This window comes from Hemiscyllium ocellatum, chromosome 10 (genome assembly GCF_020745735.1).
Source record: "Hemiscyllium ocellatum isolate sHemOce1 chromosome 10, sHemOce1.pat.X.cur, whole genome shotgun sequence".
NCBI lineage: Eukaryota > Metazoa > Chordata > Chondrichthyes > Orectolobiformes > Hemiscylliidae > Hemiscyllium > Hemiscyllium ocellatum.
In genome coordinates, this window is record NC_083410.1 from 67,751,591 (window position 1) to 67,775,969 (window position 24,379).

Genomic DNA, 24,379 nt, shown 5'->3' on the forward strand with positions numbered 1-24,379 from the left:
TTGGTTCTGCTTTTTAATTTAGCCCCTAGCTGCTCATATTCCCTTAGCAGGACTTCTTTATTCTTTCTAATGTTATTGTTGGTGTCTGTGTGGACCATAACAACTAGATTTTTTGCCTCTTCCACTCTAAGTTCCTCTGCAACCCAGATGAACCGGGGGACCAGGCAGGTAACAAAGCTTTTGGGACACTCGATCCTGGCCACAGAACAGTGTCTGTTCCCTTACTATACTCCCCCACCGCCCCCCCCCCCCCTCCCCCTGCCGATTATAATTACATTTTTGTTTTTTCCCCTCCTTTTGAATGGCTCCCTGTACCATGATGCTATGGTCAGTTTACTCATCCTCCCTCCAGCCTCCACACTCATCCAGATAGGGAGCAAGAATCTCAAACTGTTAGCTTGCTCCAGGGCTGAGATTTCTTCACTACCTCTTGGATCCCTCTACCTGCCTTGTTTGTGGTCATATCCTCCTATCACTAACCGTTGACCAAATTTGAGCTAGTTGATCTAGTGGGTGTGACCACCTCCTGGTCTAGGTAATTCTGCCCCTCCCTGCGCTGTCAGTGTTCAAAGCCTCAACTCCAGAGATCCTCAAGCAACCACTTGCTACAGATGTGCTCACTATGAACCACAATGGGGTCCACCAGCTCCCATAACATTGGGTATAACACATTGCCCGAGTTGGCATCTCTCTTTTAGTTATATTTGAAAATCAAATTGAGAACTTTCATACTTTTAATCTGTAGCTTATAAATATTTCCTCTATTTGCCTTCAATCTGAAGGCAATCTGTTATAGTAGCTATTGCCAGCCAATGAACTTAATTTACCTGGAATGTCACTCCTTTGTGCAGAGCCCCTTTCATGATGATGGGCTTAAATTTATCCTGTTTAAATGAAAGTCTGACAAGCTACAAGCCAAAAATAACCCAAAAAGTACCTCTTCCCCTCTGCACCAAATTCCCAAGCTGCCTCCAGATTCCCCAAACTGTATACTCACTCGTGCTGTCTCTTCCTCTGGACAGGGATCTGTCCTTCATGACAGTGTAAAGCTTACTGACCTTGATGAAGATTCCATTAGCATCTTGTGCTTGTTGGGGGTAAGGTTGCAGGTAACATGAAGAGAAGGTTGTAATACAGAAACAAAACTGGAGATTAGCATTTTTCATTCCAGAATAATGCTGAAAGAATGAACTGTTTTGAGAGAAGAGAGCTGGACCCAATAGATCTTCGTATGGTCCAGCCAGATTTTGCCATTTGTAGCTGAACCAGTTTTCAATAATAATCCATTCATCTGGATCTCTTGAACTATAGTGGCTATGCCTCCTTGGGGGAATGGGCTGTGTGACAGGTCATTTGACTCATTGATTCCGTACAATCAGCCCGAATGAAGGGTCCTGTCCGAAATGTCGGCTCTCCCCCTCCTCTGATGCCTGACCTGCTGTGCTTTTCCCAGCGCCACACTTTATTGACTTTGGCTCTCTAGCATCTGCAGTCCTCACTATCCCCATCCCTGTAGTTCTGTAAGTTAATTTTTGCTCGAATGTCCACCAGTTTCCTTTCTAAATCATTTTATCATCTTTGCTGTTGCTGGCCTCCTTGGCAGTTCATTGTTTTTGTACTCTCTCTGCCTCTGCTTATACATCCCATGTTCCTTGCCCACCATTGTAACCGTGTCCTACCATCTTGCTGCACGCATGAGCCCCTCAGGTCTGTCTCTCCCTATGTACTCTTTAAATGTCTTGCCTCTCCCTACACACTTGTCAAAATACATGCTTGTCTATGTCCTGTTGCAAGTGATTCTTATCCTCCAAGTCTCAAAACTTACAGAATTTCACTTTGGGATCCTGGTGGCAGAAAATAGTGTCAATTCCCCTGGCTATACTACTTGCAATTACAACTATATTTCTCTCTTCTCCCCTCTCTTGAATGGCTCCCTGTACCAATATTTCAATATTGAATCACTTTAGCATTAACCTAGCACTGAATCTTAAGAACAAATGTACTGACATACAAGTTAGATTAGATTAGATTACTTAGTGTGGAAACAGGCCCTTCGGCCCAACAAGTCCACACCGACCCGCCGAAGGGCAACCCACCCATACCCCTACATTAACCCCTTACCTAACACTACGGGCAATTTAGCATGGCCAATTCACCTGACCCGCACATCTTTGGACTGTGGGAGGAAACCGGAGCACCCGGAGGAAACCCACGCAGACACGGGGAGAACGTGCAAACTCCACACAGTCAGTCGCCTGAGTCGGGAATTGAACCCGGGTCTCAGACGCTGTGAGGCAGCAGTGCTAACCACTGTGCCACCGTGCCGCCCATTAGGAAAATCTTTAGAGATGCTGACATAAAATCCACATTGGAAGAACTAAATCCAATTTCACAGAAGTTTTATTCATTCCATTAGCCCATCTGATCAAGATCCTGTTGTAACCTGAGGTAACCTCCTTCGCTGTCCACTACACCTCCAATTTTGGTGTCATCTGCAAACTTACTAACTATATACCTCTTATGCTTGCATCTAAATCATTGATATAAATGATGAAAAGTAGTGGACTGAGCATCAATCCTTGTGGCACGCTACTGGTCAAAGGCCTCAAGTCTGAAAAACAACCCTTCACCACCACCCTCTGACTTCTATCTTTGAGCCAGTTAAATATCCAAATGGCTAGTTGTCCCTGTACTAGATCTAACCTTGCTAATCAGTCTCCCATGGGGAACCTTGTTGAATGCCTTACTGAAGTCCATATAGATCACATTTACCATTCTGCCCTCATCAATCCTCGTTGTTACTTCTTCAAAAAACTCAATCAAGTTGTGTGACATGACTTCTCACGCACAAAGCCATGTTGACTATCCCTAATCAGTCCTTGCAAATACATGTACATCCTTTCCCTCAGGATTCCCTCCAACAACTTGCCCACGACCGACGTCTGGCTCACTGGTCGATAGTTCCCTGGCTTGTCCTTAGCACCTTTCTTAAACAGTAGCACCCTGTTAGCCAACCTCCAGTCTTCCAGCACCTCACCTATGACTATCGATTATAGAAATATCTATGTAAAAAGCCCAGCAATCATTTCCCTAACTTCCCACAGAGTTCTAAGGTACATCTGATCTAGTCCTGGGGATTTATCCACTTTTATGCGTTTGGTTGAGCAATTTTTATTCTCGACTTCAGATGCTCATCAAACTCCCTTTTGAAAATCACAGTAGAATCTGGTTCCACTGTGTTATTAGTGCATTCCAGATCCTAACTGTTAACATAATAACTATTTCCTTATTTCACCACATGGTTCCTTTGGCAATCATCTTAAATCTGTATTCTCTGGCTCTCACTATTCTTGGCAAAGACAACATTTTCATGCGCGTGCGCGCTCTCAATTGCACTCGCCTGAATCCCTCATAACTATAAATAATCTAATATATATCTTCTCTCTCAACTCAAGTCTGTCATTGGAACTAAAGTCCTTTATTCTTGGTTGCAAAATTTTGTTTCATACCCTCCTGAAGTGCCATAACTGGAATTGGACACACTGCTCCCAATTGAAGCTGTTTTATGAAGGTTCGTTGTAACTTGTTTACTTTTGTACTTTGTTTCGATTTGTAAAGAGCAGGATCTGGGAAGCCTTTTCCTCCCCTTTCTCAAAATGGCTCATGACATTCGATGATTTATGGACTTTATACCCTCCGTTTCTATACCCTTTTTAGTTGCTTATCTCATTCTTTCTCCCAAAATAGTTCACTTCAAACTACTCTTCATGAATTTCAGTTAATTTTCTAATTATTAATCAGACTTGTCAGGCAAGATCTATAAATTTTAAATTCATGCGGGGTCTCGAGTTCAAGAATTGCTTCTTCCTCACTGCTATCAGACTTTTGAACGGACCTCGTGTATTAAAGTTGATAATTCTCTACGTCTTCTCTGTAGCTGTATCACTATATTCTGCATTCTGTTTTATTTCCTTGATGTACTTATGGTATGATTTACATGGATAGCATCCAAAAAAGGCTTTTCACTATATCTCTGAACATGTGACAAGAGTAAAATAAAATTGAATATAATCTAAGCTTCAAAAAACATGTTCAGTTGCCCATCCTTAATTATTGACCCTTGCATTTTCTAATGACAAATGTCAACTCCTAATTTCCTCCATCGCCTTTCTTTTAATGTCATGAGTCTTCTGTACAATTTTCCAATCTTCGGGAATACATCTTGAATCAAGTTAATTCTCTGAAAAATTGCAGACACTGAAACTGCAATGTACTTAAACAACCGTTTCTAAAATCCTGCAAAGTGAGCCATCTGGTTCTGTTTAATTGTCATTCCTTAAGGCTGTTCAGTTCTGTTATCTTCCTACTTAAATGTTATGTCCATATCATTGGTTTAATAATGGTTTCTTTAAGATGTCAAGCATGCTATACTGGTGTAATTACTGAAGCAAAGTAATTACTCATCATGTCTGTCACTTCCTTTTTATCATTGACAACATCACCATATCTAATTTCAAGGGGCCTGCATTGTTTCTAACAACCCTTTTTTTTTCTATCTCGTAAATATGAAAAAGTCTTTGTGTAGATTATGATATCCCTTACAAAGCCTTTTCATGTTCCCTTTTATAGCTTTTACTGTCTGTTTTGTTGCTCTTTTCATTGATTATTTGCCAAGATTTCTACTGCTTTTGTTTTGTTTTATGTTGTTTCTTGTGTCTTTAGTTATCCATGGCTATTTTTTTTGGCAAGTAGAACTGTTGCTCTTTAGAGGTATAGACTGTGTCACATTAAATTCTTCCCACTTGTTGGTTTACTTATTAATAAATTTGTTTAGTTTATGGTGAGTAGTTCCTGCTTCATGCACTGAGGTTTCTGTGATTTGTCATTCTCTCTTGCCTGAGCTGCCACTTTTGTTGCACTGTCAGTCATTCCACTTGATTTGATGCTGCACCTTTATGTGACCAAAATCTGGAGCAATATTCCAGATGCTGCCTCATTGTTTTTAAGTATCTGATTGGCCTGGATATTCTGATGGTCAGATGATCATTTCTGAAGTATTGGTGGGTGTTGTGCATGTGACCCAGCAGAATCCCCAAGCAACAGACTGTAAAGGAACTGCCTGGAAATTGAAGATTCCATTGAGCAATTCTTCTACTTCTGGAACCTATAAAGTATTCCATTTAAGTTTGAGAACTACTCCAGAAATTACTCAGGAAAGACTTGGGTATTAAATACCTGGTCTGACTAGAGTATGTATTCGACTGATCTGGCACCTACCCGAGACACCCCTAGACTACCTCAGTCTTACACCCTGATCTTTTATCCCTTTTCCTACCACCAAACCTAATACCATTTAACCCTAACTGAACCAACTCTAAGCAGCCTATCACTTATTGGCTATCTGTCTTGCTGACCCTTTCAGTTTCAGAATACAAAACTCCCTACTGTGAAAATGGTTATGGTTTGCCTTTCCCCGATTTGTCCTGCCCCTTCAACACTTGTCAGAACAAAGGCACAGCTCAGTGTTTGTGAACGAACCCGGAATAGAATCTCCTGTCAGAAAATATGTATCCTTTGTAGTGTGGGGGAAAGAAAGCATCAGAGTAGCAACCTGCATGACATTGCCACTTTTCAGAAAATCTAGCCTGTCATCTCCAACTCTCCCTGTAGCTCAATGGCCTTGGGCTAGAGAGATCCAGGATGGAAGCTATCTACTACAATCATTTCCTCTACAAATTCTTACAGTCCACAAACACCTATATACTGCAATCCAGGTACATAGCGTAATCTGCCATAGCTTTGATTAAATCAATAATAATGTTCAGGGCTAGTTTTTAATTTGTTTTTTTTAGTACGCATGACTTTGCACAATGCATTGGACAAAAATTCTTGAATATTTACTACCTAAAGCTCCTGAAGATTTAAGCAAAAGAGCAGAATTTTTTTTGCCCTGCACACCAGATGCCTGACTGCATTGTTCACATCAGACTGTCTCCATGAGCATTGTCTTTAACAGATGCTGTTTACTTCAATGAATGTTTGAGCGTCATTGAAGTTCCAGCTGCTAGCTCAGCTTCCTGTTCAAAGTAATTAGCACCTATATTTTATAACTGGCAGTTAACTATTATTGATGAGCATTTTCTGTTAACTAGGTAACTTGACTGTAATTTAGTTTAGCGTTTAAAGCTATGTCAAATTTTACAAGTTATTGCTCATGTGTGCAAAACACTTTTTTTATGATTCATTCAGAATGTGGACTTTGTTTGTTAGGCTAGCATTGCATGTCCCACATTGTTCTAGATCGTGGCAGTGAGCTGCTGCCTTGAATGTTTGTGGATGTTGTGCCAATCAAGTGGACCGCTATTGTCCTGGATGGTGTCAAGCTTCTTGACTGTTAAAGCTGCATTCAGTCAGGCAAGTGAGGAGCATTTCATCAGACTCCTGACATATACCTTGAAAATGCCAAACAGTTTGGGGAACAGTGTGTGTGAATCACTTGGGGTGGGGGTATGGTGTAATGTGGTAAAAGCTAAACTTTTTAAATTTCACACATCCCTAATGTCAGGGTAGTGCAGTGAGTTTTACAAACCTTAGCCCAACATTCTTCAATAGAGTCATTAGAGTTGTACAGTAGGGAAACAGATCCTTCTGTCCCCCGATCCTGACCCATATCCCTCCAACCCTTTATTATAGCAATTTTACATTTTCATTTCTTTGTATTGTTGCAGGGAATAAACATCTGTCTTTCACAGGCATCTTTGTATTCGCAACTAAAACAAGGGCAGCACGGTGGCACAGTGGTTAGCACTGCTGCCTCACAGCGCCAGGGACCTGGGTTCAATTCCCGCCTCAGGCGACTGACTGTGTGGAGTTTGCACATTCTCCCCGTGTCTGCGTGGGTTTCCTCCGGGTGCTCCGGTTTCCTCCCACAGTCACAAAGATGTGCGGGTCAGGTGAATTGGCCATGCTAAATTGCCCGTAGTGTTAGGTAAGAGGTATATGTAGGGGTATGGGTGGGTTGCGCTTCGGCGGGTCGGTGTGGACTTGTTGGGCCGAAGGGCCTGTTTCCACACTGTAAGTAATCTAATCTAAGTAATCTAATCTAATCTAAACTGTTTGACAAATCATATTGTTTATTTCATTTGCAAGCCTTTACCAAAAATATAACTCTGCAATATTCTTTTTAATTGCTGATTAAACTTATTCCTATGAATGGAAGAACTTTTGTGTAGCAGTGGCAGTTCTGACTTTGTCTGTTGATTCGACTACTTGTACCTTTTTGTGCTGATGATTCTTGCTGAGCCAGGAATATTTTTCTGCTCTTAATTGCAGAATTTGAAACCATATGCAGGTTTTGATGTAATTGATCTCTCTGTTGGGTTGTTGGCTGGGAGAAAAGACTGTAACCTGGTAACATTGAAGCAAAAACTCACTTCTTTTAAAGCTTCACGTTACAATGATGACTAGTTTGTTAACAGGATAATACATTCTGTGCTGTATGTTAAACAATTGATTTAAAATAGTTTGCCATCTTCATGTTTTCTAATTAGACAAATATACTGTACTGCTTTTAATTTTAGTAGTTTGTTAAATGTGTTTTATTTTAAATATTTTTAATTTTTAGTATTCTTGAAACTTCTGCAATTTTAGATTGAAAGAGAATGAACTTTGCGCTTAATCTATTTGTCTTACAAAGAAAAAAATACGTACCTACTTGATTTTTGACTATTCACATTTGTTTTGATTCCAGAAGATAATATCCATTTTTACAAAATAAGGTTCTTAAAATGGTGGCAATGAGCACCAAACCTTGTATTTTCAGCACTGGAGCACTTTGTCCAATTGTAGGACCACTACCATCATCCAGCTGAGATCATTTAAATAGAACAAGCTGGGAATGAACCAGGGAGCACTCTGTCCATATGGTTGAAAATTACTCTCTGCCATTTGTCTGAATGCTAGAACCCACCCAGATGGTTCAGGCATTTTGAAGGGAGATGGCGTAGGAGGGATGGATGGATCCTGATGTCAGGTCTCAGTGACACTATACTAATCTTGCATCTTACTGCAAAAATAGTAGCACTTGGAAGAAATAAAATGTGTTAGGCCTGTCTCGATCACCCATGCCCTCCACCTCCTCCAAGACTTCCATTTCCCCGGCCCCCAACGCCTCATCTTCACAATGGATATCCAATCCTTCTGCACCTCCATCCGCCATGATCAGGGCCTCCAAACCCTCCGTTTTCCCTCTCCAGACGTCCCCAACAGTACACTTCCACCGACATTCTCATTCGTTTGGCCGAATTGGTCCTCATCCTTAACAATTTCTGCTTTGAATCCTCCCACTTCCTCCAGATCAAAGGGGTAGCCATGGGCACACGTATGGGCCCCAGCTATGCCTGTCTTTTGGTTGGCTACGTAGAACAGTTGATCTTCCGTAATTACACTGGCACCACTCCCCACCCCTTCCTCTGCTACATTGATGACTGCATTGGCGCCACCTCGTGCTCCCGCGATGAGGTTGAGCAATTCATCAACTTCACCAACACATTCCACCCTGACCTTAAATTTACCTTTAGAGACCGCAATTTCCACATGGTTATAGATGCCCTCCAACGCATCTCATCCACATTCCGCCCTCAGACCCCACTCCTCCAACCGTAACGAGGACAGAACGCCCCTGGTGCTCACCTTCCACCCTACAAACCTTCACATAAACCAAATCATCCACCGACATTTCCGCCACCTCCAAAAAGACCCCACCACCAGGGATATATTTCCCTCCCCACCCCTTTCCGCCTTCCGCAAAGACCGTTCCCTCCGTGACTGCCTGGTCAGTTTCACACCCTCCTACAACCCACCCTCCCATCCTGGCACTTTCCCCTGCCACATCAGGAACTGTAAAGCCTGTGCCCACACCTCCTCCCTCACCTCTATCCAAGGTCCTAAAGGAGCCTTCCACATCCATCAAAGTTTTACTTGCACATCCACTAATATCATTTATTGTATCCGTTGCTCCCGATGTGGTCTCCTCTACATTGGGGAGACTGGGCGCCTCCTAGCAGAGCGCTTTAGGGAACATCTCCGAGACACCCGCACCAACATTTCAACTCCCCCTTCCTCTCTGCCGAGGACATGGAGGTCCTGGGCCTCCTTCACCGCCGCTCCCTCACCACCAGATGCCTGGAGGAAGAACGCCTCATCTTCTGTCTCGGAACACTTCAACCCCAGGGCATCAATGTGGACTTCAACAGTTTCCTCATTTCCCCTTCCCCCACCTCCCCCTAGTTCCAAACTTCCAGCTCAGCACTGTCCCCATGACTTGTCTGACCTGCCTAGCTCCTTTTCCACCTATCCACTCCACCCTCTCCTCCCTGACCTATCACCTTCATCCCCTCCCCCACTCACCCATTGTACTCTATGCTACTTTTTCCCCGCTCCCACCCTCCCCTAGCTTATCTCTCCATGCTTCCAGCTCACTGCCTTTATTCCTGATGAAGGGCTTTTGCCCGAAACGTCGATTTTGCTGCTCATTGGATGCTGCCTGAACTGCTGTGCTCTTCCAGCACCACTGATCCAGAATCTGTCTCTGTCTCTGTCTCTGTCTCTGTCTCTGTCTCTGTCTCTGTCTCTGTCTCTGTCTCTGTCTCTGTCTGGGTCTGTCAATTCTTCCCTCTACATTACAGTTGGTCAGCTTTTGTGCAACCAGCTGACTTGACATTAAAATGTTGCTGAAGCTGTCTATGGGAATTGGAGTTAAGTATCTGTTTGAGTTGTCACATTTGCTTAAAGTTTGAAATTTTAACAACACTATTCAGTTCTGAAATTGAACATTTGTAAAGGCTGTTTGGTTACATGAGTCCAGAATAACATGACTTAGAAATTATTATTGGAGAGAAAAATTTGTCTTCTATCAATCAAACAAAAATGCCTGTTCGCTACCCAGTGGCTTGACATGTTTGGCATTAATCGGATAAACTCATAATTTTCTATCACCTGGTTAGTTTGCCATTACACACTACCTATTGTTAACTACCAACAGTCTCCATTAACAGCTATTCACCTAACTAATCTGATCGTTATCCTCTCCTTTTGTCTATCTAACTGTTCTCTCTCTTTAGGCTCTATACACACCTAGTATTTACTCCTCACCCCTCACCCCACCCTATCTTCTGCATGTAAACCAATATATTCCTAGCTACCATTAGTTCTGTGGAAGGGTCACCGGGCCTGAAACATTAACTGCGATTTCTCTGCACAGATGCTGCCAGACCTGCTGAGCTTTTCCAGCTTCTGTTTTTGTTTTTGGTTTCCAGCATCCGCATTTTGTTCTGGTTTTCATCATCTGGTTAGCATCTGTTTGTCTTCAGAGCTGGCATATCCCCATGTTAATAATTGTGAAGAACTGAATTGAAAACTAGTTAAACTAAGGATAGAAGGGAGAATTGAGAATTCCAGCATGTTGAAAATGTGTGTAATTTTTGTGACCGTACCAAACTCTCATTTGTTCATGGATGTTTGTTTCCTTTCCCTTCCCTATAACCGCGTGAAAGTACATCCAGAAACTACAAATCAATCAGTTGAATCTCCATGATGGGGAAGCTTCTAGAAACAACAATTTGGGGCAATATCATTCATTGCATGGATAAATGCCAGCTAATTGTTCAGCTAACTAATTTGAGTGTTTTGAAGAGGTGGTAGGGTAGATGAGGACAGTGTAGTTAATGTGCATGTGGAATTCCAAAAGATAATTTGGTCTTGTGCCGCACAACAGACTTGTGAGCCACATTAAAGCACTTGGGATAAAAAGGTCAGGTACAGTGCCTTTACCTTTACAGACCACAAGTTTGTGGATGATATGCAACATGAAAGCATTATGAATAGTGAATAGTAGAATTTCTAAATGACGCAAATTGGTGACTTGGGGTGTTTGACCATAAGACATAGGAGTGGAAGTAAGGCCATTTGGCCCATCGAGTCCACTCCGCCATTTAATCATGGCTGATTGGCATTTCAACTCCACTTACCAGCGGTCTCCCCGTAGCTCTTAATTCCTCGAGACATCTTTGAGTGAGAGATGTGATTCAATGTGGAGTAGTTTGACGTGGTTCATTTTGGGAGGAAGAGCATAGACAATAAAATATGTAGAGAGTGCAATTCTGAAGGGATGATTTAGCAGATGAACCTGGGTCTATGTGTGCATTAATCATTAAAGGTGGCAGGACAGATTGATGGAACTGCTGGAAGCATGTAGTATCCTAGGCTTTATTATTTGAGTGTAGAGTACAAGAACAGGGAGATTATGGTGAATTCCTGCAGGACACTTATTTGACCTGAGGAGAAGTTTAATATCTAATTCCAGGGCGTTGCATTTTAGAAAGAATACAATGTAATCGAAGAGGATCATGAGAATGAGGATTTTCAGTTATGAAGATAGGTTGAAAAAGTTGAGACTTTTTTTTTCTTGGAGGAAAGAAGGTTGCAAAGAAACCTGACTGAGGTATTAAAAGTCAAGAGGGGTCTCGACAGATTGGCTGCAGAGAAACTTTTCCTATTTGTGCAAATGTTGAAAATAATATGGTGCATATAAAAATGTAATTGGCAGAAGAAGCAGAAGGACATGAAGAAGATTTTTCAAATAGGGTCTGAAATGCACAGCCTGAATGTGGAGTTAGGTTTAATTGGAAAATTCAGAAGGGAACTGGACTGTTTTCTGAAGGGGAAGAATTAAGGTCGCTCATTCAGAAAGCTGGCATAGTTATAATAGCCATTTCATACACTAACTATTGTGATTCTGTTTTGCAGTCGCCTGCTGATCGATCGCATAAGATTCACGCTGGTGATGAGGTGATTCAGGTTAATCAGCAAACTGTGGTAAGTACTCAATAGATAAATTAAATATTTATTGAGACCCATTGAAACTGATAACCACTCCTCTTAATTTTACACTTTGTTATCATTGGACCTGAAAGATACTTTGCTGTCTGAATAATTCATTGTTTTAATGTATTCAGTGTTAGATTTACAATCTAAATAGAATTAAAACAGTGAATAAAAAGCACAAGTAATATCATCTTTGCAAAAAGAGCAAAATGACCTCGAGTATCCTATTCACGAACTCTGTGCTATCCTACAAACTTTTGTTGTTTTACAAGTTTGTGGAATAGTAAAGATTAGCTTTATGTGAAATGTATTGTTTTCTCGTGGAGAAAGTCAAAATTTAATCTTAGTAGAAATCATGCTGTTGATAACCTGTCTGGCTTCTTGCTGGTGCAGCAAGACAATATTTGGTTACTCAAGCTCTTGTTTTAACCTAAGTATAGGAAGTTGCTTCATTGAATTTTTTTTTACAGTTTGAACAAACTAAACGTTGCATTACAGACACAAACTTGCATTGTGCCACTTTCGGTATTGCTAGCTTACTTAAATATTTGCTTAATGGATTATTTTACAAAACACACTTAATTGCCAATGTATTGTGGAATACAGTACCTTCAAATCAGTGGTTTTCAACCAGTATGCTGTGGCAAGCTGGTTTGCCATGAAATTTTGTACAAAAGTAATGAAAATCAGTGTAAAACAAGCTTGAAACATTGATGCATTTGATCCTCCTTTAGTTTGTTGTAAATCTCTTAAGTAAGACCCTATCCTCCGTAAATGCAAATGAATGTGACATCTGGGAGCAATCAATTCAGTTGTAAAAATATGTGAACTTTGGGATTGTTTATCTCATTCAAGAGTACCGTGTCACTGAAATAGTTGGGAGCCACTGCCTAAATAATGGGCCATTTATGATGTGATCCAAGGTAGAATTCCTGCTCTGATCTGAACTGAAATAATTGTTGGTAGGGCAACAGTGCAGATTTGCAGCTAGTCTGCCTTTACCATGGACAATGTGGGGATCACTCTCGGGGAGAAGAAGTAAAAGTGACTGGCCAATGATCTCTCTTTGCGGTTCAGAGCTATTGATTTTTAAAAAATTAAATAGTTTGGGTGCTGAGTGCCCCATTGCAGTGTTAATCTGTATTATTTTGTAAAGTTGACTTGCACAACAGAGAAATAGGAAACTGGTATTTGGAATTCATGCAAGCAACTTGATTTTAACTATATGCTCAGCAAAGTTTTAAAATGTTTTCATGACTGTAATTCTGCTCTACTCCAGACGTTTATATTGTCCCTTGAACTTGCGTATCTCCAATTTGAGATTCAAGCTATTCAGTGACTTGTGTGGTATGAGAAACATTTAGCTTGGGGACAGTTGTGTATGAATATGGTGTTGTGACATGAACTCACAGGCTGCAAAATTTAACTCCAATAAATCAGCATATTGGGCACCATTTCACCTCTAACAGTCCCTAATGTGCATGCAGGGACATATAAGAACAAAGAATTACAGCGCAGGGACAGGCCCTTCGTCCCTCTGGGCCTGCACCTATCCTGATCCTGTATCTAAACCTGTCACCTATTTTCCAAGGATCTGTATCCCTCTGCTCCCTGCCCATTCATCTATTTGTCCAAATAAGTCTTCAAGAACGTTATCATGCCCACCTCTGCCACATCTGCTAGCAAGCATTCCAAGAACCCACCACCCTCTGCGCAATGAACTTTCCAAGCATATTTCTCTTAAATGTTTCCCCTCTCACCTTGAACTTGTGACCCCAAGTAATTGGATTCCCCAGTCTGGGAAAACGCTTCTTGCTATTCACCCTGTCTATACCTCTCATGATTTTGTAGGCCTCAATCAGGTCCCATCTCAACCTCTGTCTTTCTAACTTTCTAATGAAAATAATCCTAATTTACTTAATTTCTCTTCATTGCCTGGTATGGAGGGTGTTAGCTATGTCCTGGTGAACCTCCTGTACACCCTCTCCAAAGCTTCCACATCCTTCTGGTATTTGGCAACCAGAACTGTACGCAGTATTCCAAATGTGGCCAAACCAAAGTCTTAAACAACTGTAACGTGACCTGCCAACTCTTGTACTCAATACTTGGTCTTATGAAGGAATACATGCCGTATGCCACTTTGACCACTTTATAGACCTGCCTTGCCAACTTCAGGGTACAATGGAGCTGAACACTAGATCTCTCTGTACATCACTTTTCCCCAGGGCCTTTTCATTTATCGTATAGTTCACTCGAGAATTGGATCTTCCAAAATGCATCACCTCACATTTGCCTGGATTGAAATCTATCTGCCATTTCTCAGCCCAACTCTCCAATCTGTCTATATTCTGCTGCATTTTCTAATGGGCCCCTTCACTATCTGCAACTCCACCACTTTTAGTGTCATCTGTAAACTTGCTAATCAGACCACCTATATCTTCCTCCAAATCATTTATGTGTATCACAACTAACAGTGGTTTCAGCACAGATCCCTGTGGAACACCACTAGTTACAGTTCTCCATTTTGAGAAACTCCCTTCCATTATTACTCTCTGTCTCCTGTTGCGCAGCCAGTTCTCAATTCATCTAGTTAGTACATTCTGGATCCCATGCAACTTTATTTTCTCCATCAGCCTACCATGGGGAACCTTATCAAATGCCTTACTAAAGTCCATATATATGACATCTACAGCCCTTCTCTCATCAATCAACTTTGTCACTTCCTCAAAGAAATCAATTAAGTTGGTTAGATGTGACCTTCCCTGCACAAAACCATGTTGCCTATCACTGATCAGCCCATTTTCTTCCAAATGTAAATTGATCCTGTTCCTCAGTATCTTCTCAAGCAGCTTCACTACCACTGACGTCAGGTTCACCGGGACAATATTAACAACTCATCAGTCCTCCAGGACCTCACCCATGTTCAAGGATGCTGCAAAGATATCTGTTCAGGCCTCAGCTATTTCCTCTCTCGCTTCCCTCAGTACTGCAGAATAGATCCCATCCGGACATGCAGATTTATTCACCTTTAATGCTTCTTAAATACCCAACACTTCCTCCTTTCTTATCCTGAGGTGACCTGGAGTAATCAAAGATCTATCCCTAACCTCAGCATCCATCATGTCCCTCTCCTCAGTGAGTACCAAAGCAAAGTACTCATTAAGAGTCTCACTCATTTTCTCTGACTCCACGCACAAATTTCCTCCTTTATCTATGAGTGGGCCAACTCTTTCTTTCATTACCTTCCTTGCTCCTTATATCACTGGTTTCTGATGCTATTTGCTGATTGTGTTAGCATACTTGCAGGGAGCACCATGAGAAATTTGCACACATGACCTCAATCTGTACTACCATTCTGAAGCCGTGGGAGCACCACTCAAAACCATTATGTATCAATAGCTGTCAACCAGTCCTTGAGCAAGGTTCTTCAAATTATAATTCTAGACAGGATACCCCAAAATTGACAAGCCCCTGATGAGGGATGAACTGGCGGTCATCCTTTATTCACCTGTCTCCTCAGTTAGTTGCAATCAGGTTAATTGACAAAGGAATCCCACCTTTGTGGGGATACCTTTTGTCCCAGACCAAAAGAATTATGCTTTAATAGGAGGTGATTTAACCAGATTTTGCATTAATAATTCATTAAGTTATGAAACATGAGAAGAAATAATTATATATCACCCATAGACACAGATTAGAATTGAGATGTGAGTCAAAAAACATTTGAAAGATATACAGGTCAATTTCTGTGGGACATTCAGGAGGAGACAGGGGAACATTGATAGTTGAACAGTCGATTTTGGGATTATTGATTTTGAAATTTTTTTTGTATTGTTTCCCTTTTTTCCCAAGCTTGACTGGCAACATGTAGTGAGAAAGCCTATCTTTTCTTCTGCATCTTTTTAACTGCCTTGCTGGACTTTTTGACTGTGACCTTCATAGCACACTAGTACACGGATTTAGGTTGTTATGTCCAAGTAATCCAGCTTGTTGGTGTACTCTTAAACTATAATGCACAAATCAGTGTTGGATGCACTTTTATTCCCTGTTCTTAAGTATTATTCAAAGTAGAAGTCTCTCACCATGTATTTCCAAGACCTCTGTCTTTTTTTACCCTGTGTAGACAGGCAGGAGTCTGGAAGAACACAGAGAGCCAGGCAGCATCAGGAGGTGCGGAAGTCGACTTTAAATGTCACCTGCTCCCCCTCCTGATGCTGCCTGGCTTGCTGTGTTCTTTCAGCCTCTTGCCTGTCTACTTTGGATTCCAACATCTGCAGTTTTTGTTTTGTCTCGAACTAAGTTTTTTTTACCCATGTTCAGTCTAAAATAAATCCCAAGAGATTACAGTTCAGTTTGTAATCCATTTCTCCCTTGTGTCTCCATCCCTTCTGAAGCTTCCTTAAGAGCTCATCAGATGTAACATTCCAGGTTGTTTCTCTCCATACAGTCACTGAGTTTAAGCCCATAGTCATCTTTTGGCTATATGTCCTTTTTTAAAAAGAAAAACATCTGCTATTAAAAGTTCTATGTCAGAAAATACACTGATGTTCTGATCTAAGCAATGACATGTTTAAGGCATCATCTTGTCCTGACTGATATATCTGTTGGATGTCTTTCACAGTTGTTTCAAATAACTAAAATCTAGAAGGTGTGGCACATGTTGAAGGACTTTATTATGATGGAAAGGTCTGCGCAATGACTTGTTCCCATGCAGGAGGGCAGTGCTATGAAAACCCTTGTCCACAGCATGATGCTGAATGAACAGAGGCAACAAAACTGGTGAAGGAGCTGACGGAACAAATAGGAAGCGAGAGAATAGCTGTCGATGAAAAGCCATAATCATCCAGCTTTTGAAAGCAATTGTTTATCCAGGCCTCTGTGATCAAGGAAAACTTAGTGATTGCTCTTTTGGCAAGGCCACCACTATTCTGACTATCTGGGTTAAAGGATTCCTAGCAAAAATCATTCTGATAGAAATTGAGGGAACAGGAACATATCCACTGGTTGAAGTCATAGTGAGCATAAAGGAACATGGATATGGTTATTGGAAATCAATCATCCCAGATGATTGCCCCAGGACATCGCTATAGGTGTCTGTCAAGATAGATATTTTCTAACTGACCTGTCCAGAGATGTTACTACACTCCTCTGGAACAAAAGGGACTTGAACACAGGCCTTCTGATTCAGGCAGAGACATTAAGACTGAACCATAAATGCCCTCATGTTCCTCAGGATAGTTGCCTAGGCCCAACTCTCTTCAGATGTTTCATCGAAAACTTCCTCATTAGATCAGAATTTTTTAATTTAGTGACAATTGAAGAGTGCTCTGTACCATTTGTAATTCCTCAGATATGGAAGCAGTCTGTGTCCCATACGACACTTGGATAGCTTTCAAATTTTGACACAAAGTAGAAAAAAAAAGTAGCATTTGTGACAGCCAAATACCAGGCAATTGCTATCTCCAACGAGAGGCTAGCATCTTTTAGTATTCATGGCATTATGACCACCACAGAAACTTTAGGATGTTGATGGGTTACAATTTGACTAGAAACCTAATTCAACCAGACATTTTAGTTATGTGCCCTGCAAGAACATGTCAATAATAAAAACAGAAAGTGTTGGAAAAGCTCAGCAGTTCTGGCAGCATCTGTGGAGAGAAATCAGCGTTAACATTTTGAGTCTGTTGACCCTTCTCAGAACATATCAGTGGCTAAGAAATCTGTAACAAGTAATTCTCCTCCACTCTCTCAAAGCCTGTCCGCTATCACCAAGGCACAAGTTCAGATATGTGATAGAATACTCTCCACTTGCCTGGATGAGTGCAGCTTCAGCAAGATTCAAGTGGTTTCAAAGAAACCTTACCCCCCCCCCCCCATTAAATATTCATGCAATCCACCAAATGTTCGTAGCAGCCTGTATAAGATGTTTTTCTTACATTCAGTCATGGGATGAGGATATTACTGGCTAGGCTGGCATTTATTCCCATCCTAACAGTTAGCTAAGAGTCAGCCACATTATGGATCTAGAGTCACATGTAGTCTAAACCAGGTAAAGATGGCAGTTTCCTGAAGGACATTAATGAACCAGGTGGGTTTTTTCAACAATGGATTCATGGTCATTATTAGTTTCTTGATTCCAGAATTTCTTTACTGAATTCAAGTTCTACCACCTGCTATAACCTTTTACCATCTAGAAAGATAAGGGCACTAATTGCATGGGAAGATCATCTACCTGCAAGTTCCCACCCAAGCCCCACTGCATCCTGAATTGGAATGATAACACCATTCTGACACTGCCACTGGAGCACAATCCAGGTACTCTTCTAGAAGCACTGTGAATATATCTATGTCAGATGAACTGCAGCAGTTCAAGACAGCGGCTCACCATCCCACTGTGAGACTAATTGGAGTTTGGCAACAAGCTATGACTATACCAGTGACGCTTTCATCCCACGAAAAAGAATGTATGTCAAATGTCCCTGCTCCATATATTCTTGCTGAAATTGGATGAACTCTGCCATCTAGCAAACGAGTGGGCGGCACGGTGGCACAGTGGTTAGCACTGCTGCCTCACAGCGCCTGAGACCTGGGTTCAATTCCCGACTCAGGCAACTGACTGTGTGGAGTTTGCACGTTCTCCCCGTGTCTACGTTGGTTTCCTCCGGGTGCTCCGGTTTCCTCCCACAGTCCAAAGATGTGCGGGTCAGGTGAATTGGCCATGCTAAATTACCCGTAGTGTTAGGTAAGGGGTAAATGTAGGGGTATGGGTGGGTTGCGCTTCGGCGGGTCGGTGTGGACTTGTTGGGCCGAAGGGCCTGTTTCCACACTATAAGTAATCTAATCTAATCTAATCTTATAGGGCAGACATGACATGCCAGTCACTGAAGGTGATTGTGATCATAATTTTGTGATTATTTGTTCCTTCTCAGTTACATATACTGGGGCTGCATATTCCAAGATAATTCGTTATATTTGCTGTCTTGCTATTGGAAAGTATGTGGCTTGAGCAGTTGGATTCCTGGGAAAAACCATGAGTTGGATTCACATTACTGGTGGCCCAGGCATATTACATGCAGTGCACTTGCCACAATCATTTGTTCATTAATGTATCTGCATATTACAATCTAAATCCAATTGTCTCCAATGGTGAAACATTGTTTCCTATGACTATGAGTAGCTGAACTAAAATTACATGATGTCATGCTATTTATTAGAGATCTTAATTTGCAAACATCTTCAAGAATATGGCATGAGCAGAACAACTTTGGGGTTATTAGTAACATTTCTCTGATGCAGTAGGTACCAGAGGAAGTAAGAGAAGTTTGCAAATGTGATTTTGTACTTTATCCTTTTCCAGTTATGAGAAATGTATGAATGAAGTAATCCATCGCAGAATATCTGCATAGGATTTTTTTCTTAAGATTTCAACATGCTACTGAGCTTAAAACTTTCTTTAATGGACACTTCATTTTTGGATTCAGGATTTTTTTGTTTAGTTTTTGTCATATGAATTAATCTTAAGGATATACTGAAAGAAAATAAGGGCTAATAAATGTTAAACGTTCCACGCAGCATCCTTGAAAAATCTTAATGGCATGAAAGTTTTGGTAAAGTAACATATTTCATGTTTGTCATAATAAACCTAAATGTTTGGAGTTTCTTATGTCATCTCTTGAAATAATTAAAAGCAACTCCAATTGTTTTGTAAACCAGACCATGTTCTGTTCTGTCTTAAAAGGTTGGGTGGCAGTTGAAAAATCTTGTTGGAAAGCTCCGCGAAGATCCCATAGGGGTTGTGCTTTTGTTGAAAAAACGGCCAGCAAACACATGCAATTTTACTCCTGCTCCTCTGAAGAATATGCGCTGGAAACCACCAGCTGTTCAGGTAATAAAAGTGCAGCTGGGAATTTACAGATCAACTTCTCAATTGTTGTATTTGCATCTGTCAGTGCTTGTTCTTAATGGTGCACTATCTCACAAGATCAGTTAAGCACTGGTCTAGTCATCTGTTGCACTGCTGTCTGTGGTGTTCTGCAGTGTACAAATGAATATATTTGCTACATTTACAATATTGATTGTACTTCATATGCAGTCATTGGCTGTGCAGTTCTTCATAACATCCTGAAGAAAAAATACATATTTGTTCTTGAGTTTAGGAGAGTTTATTTCTACTTTTTGAAAGCAATGTGAAGCTCTTTCTATAATGTGGAGGGGCCTGTGGGGTGGACGAGGTCAGAAGTCACATAACACCAAGTTATAGTCTAACAGGTTTATTTGAAATCACAAGCTTTTGAAGCACTGCTCTTTTAGTAAAAAATGAGGTCTGCAGATGCTGGAGATCAGAGCTGAAAGTGTGTTGCTGGTTAAAGCACAGCAGGTTAGGCAGCATCCAAGGAACAGGAAATTCGACGTTTCGGGCCAGAGCCCTTCATCAGGATGAAGGGCTCTGGCCCGAAACGTCGAATTTCCTGTTCCTTGGATGCTACCTAACCTGCTGTGCTTTAACCAGCAACACATTTCAAGCACTGCTCTTTTGCCAAGCGAAATGAAGAAAAGCACACGGGCACAGAATGTATAGGCAGAGAGATCAAACGATAATACAGCTGGTGTGAGTGGAGTGTCAACAGGCTGAATAACAAGTCTATGCAGGTGGTCTAAAGTGTCACCGACTGCATAGTAAGTAAAAGGATGACCTATGATCTGATCAGTTGAGGCAGCAAGGTAATTACAAAAAATAAAAATAAGATGCTGCAGGAGACAAACCAAATGGCTGGAGTGACATGATAAGTACAAGAATTACATGTTGAGGGTCTAACCAAAGTAACAAGTAATCCAAAACTGTACAGACTCATTAAGGTAGAGAGGTCATGACAAGTTGCTAAGGTGATGGTGCCTTTCTAAAGCTCTTTCCAAGTTCTTTCTAAAGCAAGGTATAGCACTTCTAGAGCTGATGTTTTTGGAAAGAATACAGTTTTAATTTTTGTCAAATGGTTGTGTGGGAAAATTAGTTAAAATTAATTGCATTCAACCCATGATAAAGTACAGAAGTTTTAGAAATCTTGCATTGTTCTAAAGAAAACAGAATGTTTAAAGCTGTCCAACAGATATGGAAAAAGCTATGAAATATTTCCAGTCCTTGGCTGTCATCCAGTCAGGATTTGACGTGGAACAAGCTGCATGGTATCGATCTCATTCCCTGTATCTCCCTATCCCCTCTCTTTATATGAAGTGAACATTACCTTTAAATAGTTTCTGACTACTTTTCCTTTCTCTCTAGACCAGCCCGTCACAAACTGCAACTCCATCTACAGCCAGCACAATGGAGATGTCTCAAAAGAAAGAAAAACCTGCTATTAAGGATTTGTACATCCCACCACCACCAGCTGTTCCATATACGCCACGGTATGATAATCCATGAAATCTCACAACAAAAGCTTCTTGTATCATTACAGTTTTAAGTGAGAGCTTATGAGTCTACACAGGAAGAATGATTATTTCCGATTTGACACTGAGTGGTTAATTCGGAATAGGCATGGGAAAATATGTGTGCATTCTGTTTACAATGTTTCTGCAGTTAAATGCTACTAGCTCAACATTTGGGTATATAGCTGTTAATTTATGCTGACTTGAAAAAGAAACTATTGACTCAATCATAGAGAATGAAATATGGCCAGATTTGAATTCAATCCTTTCATTTTACTATAGTGTGTAAGCAAGAATACAGCGTTTTCAGCAAACATTTATGTGTAATCCCGGGCCAATGATAACACATAGTAATGAACGAGAACCCTATGCTGTGACCTGGAAAGATCTCTTTCACTCTTCCATTAAAAAGTGCATTAGATAATGTAAAACTGACAACTTGAAGCAAGTTTTTGATGGTTCCACCTCTCTCCAATAACTGCTGTCTCATTAATGGGTAGGTTACATTTAGTGGGTAAACAATATTTAACTAATATGCCTATTTCGGCATTGAAATTCTAACTGGCTCTATCTTCATGCCATCATATTGTGCCTGTTTATGTTTAGAATTGTAGTCTTTGGCCCACACCTCTCTTCCTCAAACTGCATTCAAAAATTAAACCAGATATGAACACTGTTTTCTTGAGGCACGTTCACTGAGATTATTACTGATTCTCAAATAAAAGCAAGATGCTGCTAATGCTGCAGATCTGAAACAAACCTGGAAAATGCTGCAGAAATTCTGCTGGTCTGACTGCATCTGTCAAGAGGGAAATAGAGTTAACATTTCCAGTCTGATGTGACTGTCCCTCAGAACTGAAAGGGTTTGGAAAATGGCAGTTTTATACACTTGACAAAGGTAGAGGAGGATCAAGGGGAATAGTTAGTGTGGAGGAGGCATCTCGGCTGAGACCAAAGTAGGCAAAATGCATGCATAATTAATTGTCTCTCTCTAACAGAGAGCGATGTCTATGCTGCTTGTGGAGGATGGCTTCTTAGCAAAATTGTGTTAGACTAACTTAGTTATTCCAAAAATAACTCAATTAAGAGGGCTGTTCAGGGTTGATGTGTTGTTTGGCATATAGATTTTCAAAAGGCATTAGATTAAAGTAGTGCATGATTAAACCTGTTAACAAAATATAACCCTATGAGAGCAAGAAGAGTGGTTATAGATGTGGAAATGGCTGAGGGGCGGAAAGTGGAGAGCAGTGTTGAATGATTCGTTTCTCAGACATGAGGGAAGTATTGTTTTCAGAGGTCCATATTGAGCCTAGTGTTCTTTCTAATCCCAATGAACCTTGACTTGAGTATTACAGAGATTAGTTGCAAACATTACTGATTAATGCATTCAAGTTCTTTAAACAATGAGGTAAACTGGTAAAATAGCCAGACACATGAAGGTTAAATCTAATTTAACAGATTGTAAAACCCTAATTTTTTTTCTGGGAGGAACAAGTCAAGTAATCTTAAATGAATGGTAAGATCTTAAGGAAAAGAGAGACCGAGGGGAGTGTACATACATAAATCTTTGAAGGTGACAGGTCAAGTTGAGAATTTTTTTTTGCAAAGATGCATTTGGGATCCTTGGCTTCATTAGTAGAGGAGAAAGGGTTCAAAAGCAGCAAAGTTATGCAGAAGCTATGATACCCTACCTCAGCTGTATGGGCTGCATGGAAAATGTAAATAGACAAGGTTATACTTCCAAAGAGTACATGTTAACAATTCTTGAGAAGATTTATAGCTCAGGATGAGGTTCATGTTGTTAGTTTGGTCTCTGAACTGGTAGACTTGTTCTCTGATGTTTTGTCACCATGCTAGGTAACATCATCAGTGAGCCTCTGGTGAAGCGCTGGTGTTTTGTCCTGCTTTCTATTCGTGTGTCTTGGTCTGTTAAGGTGTGTGATCTCTCTTCTGGTTCAAGAACAACAAGTACCCAATAAGCACACTTCATCAATTCGTAAACAACAAACCCAGATAAGAATACACGGCACGCCCAGAGACTCTAGTCATACTACCATACATCAAAGATATCTTGGAAATGACTACCAGGCTGCTCTGACCCCTTGACATCATGGTAGCCCACAAATCTTACCAACACACTGAAACAGCTACTGATGAACCTAAAGGACCCTGTACCAACAACCAGCAACTCAAATGTCATATACAAAATACCCTTCAAGGACTGCAACACTACGTCAGACAGACAGGCAGGAAACTAGCCACTAGGATACAATCACCAACTAGCCACCAAAAGCCATGACCAGCTATCATTAGTACCCTTACACACAGACTAAGTAGGACACCACTTCAACTGGGGCAACATATCCATCCTAAGGCGGGCTAAACTGAGACACGTGCAAGAATTCCTAGAAGCCTGGTATTCAAACCAGAACTCCATCAATGAACACATTGATTTTTACCCCATTTACCAGCCTCTGATTAAAAAAAACTGGAAATGATATCACCCACCTTAACAGACCGAGAAACACAAATAGAAAGCGGGACAGAACACCAGTGCTTCACCAGAGGCTCACTAATGATGGTACCTAGCATAGTGATGAAACGTCTAAGAACAACCCTTCAGCTCAGTGAGCAAACTTACAATCAGTACATGCTAACCTTTGGAGACCAGATTTCTAACTTCTCAAGATGTATATCCCTACCAAACTCCCTTGTCCTGCCAGAGAATTACTAATCGTGTGTGAATTTGAAATTTGTAACTCTCTTGGTTCTGATGAATGAAGATATTTGTTTGAAAGAATTTACCTTTAAGGAACTCAAGTAAAAACATGTCAGACTCATTCTTCCGTCTCCAGCAGAGAATACAGTCTGCTAATTCCCTCTTTAGGCGAGCGTCAATAGGAGAGATGTATTGAATTACATGTCTTATAATGAACCCTCAGGCCAACAAGCAAGGTGATACTTTGTGCATTTACCTGTATGGGCCACCAGTTATAGCTGACTCTGCAAACAGATTTCTGTCTGGTTTTGTGGATGAAGATTGGCTTTCCTAAATGTTTAAATCAAGAGTGAG

At 40.9% G+C, this 24,379-nt stretch overlaps 1 protein-coding gene across 2 annotated transcripts in view; it reads left to right on the forward strand.

Moving 5' to 3' along the window:
- Positions 1–24,379, forward strand: part of cnksr3 (cnksr family member 3) — a 185,084-nt gene that overhangs the window by 146,851 nt on the left and 13,854 nt on the right. For both annotated transcript variants that reach the window (XM_060831564.1, XM_060831565.1), the window contains 3 exons: positions 11,806–11,874; positions 19,622–19,768; positions 21,161–21,285. In XM_060831564.1, the coding sequence (XP_060687547.1) occupies positions 11,806–11,874; positions 19,622–19,768; positions 21,161–21,285 (341 nt within the window). The remainder of the gene's footprint in view (positions 1–11,805; positions 11,875–19,621; positions 19,769–21,160; positions 21,286–24,379) is intronic.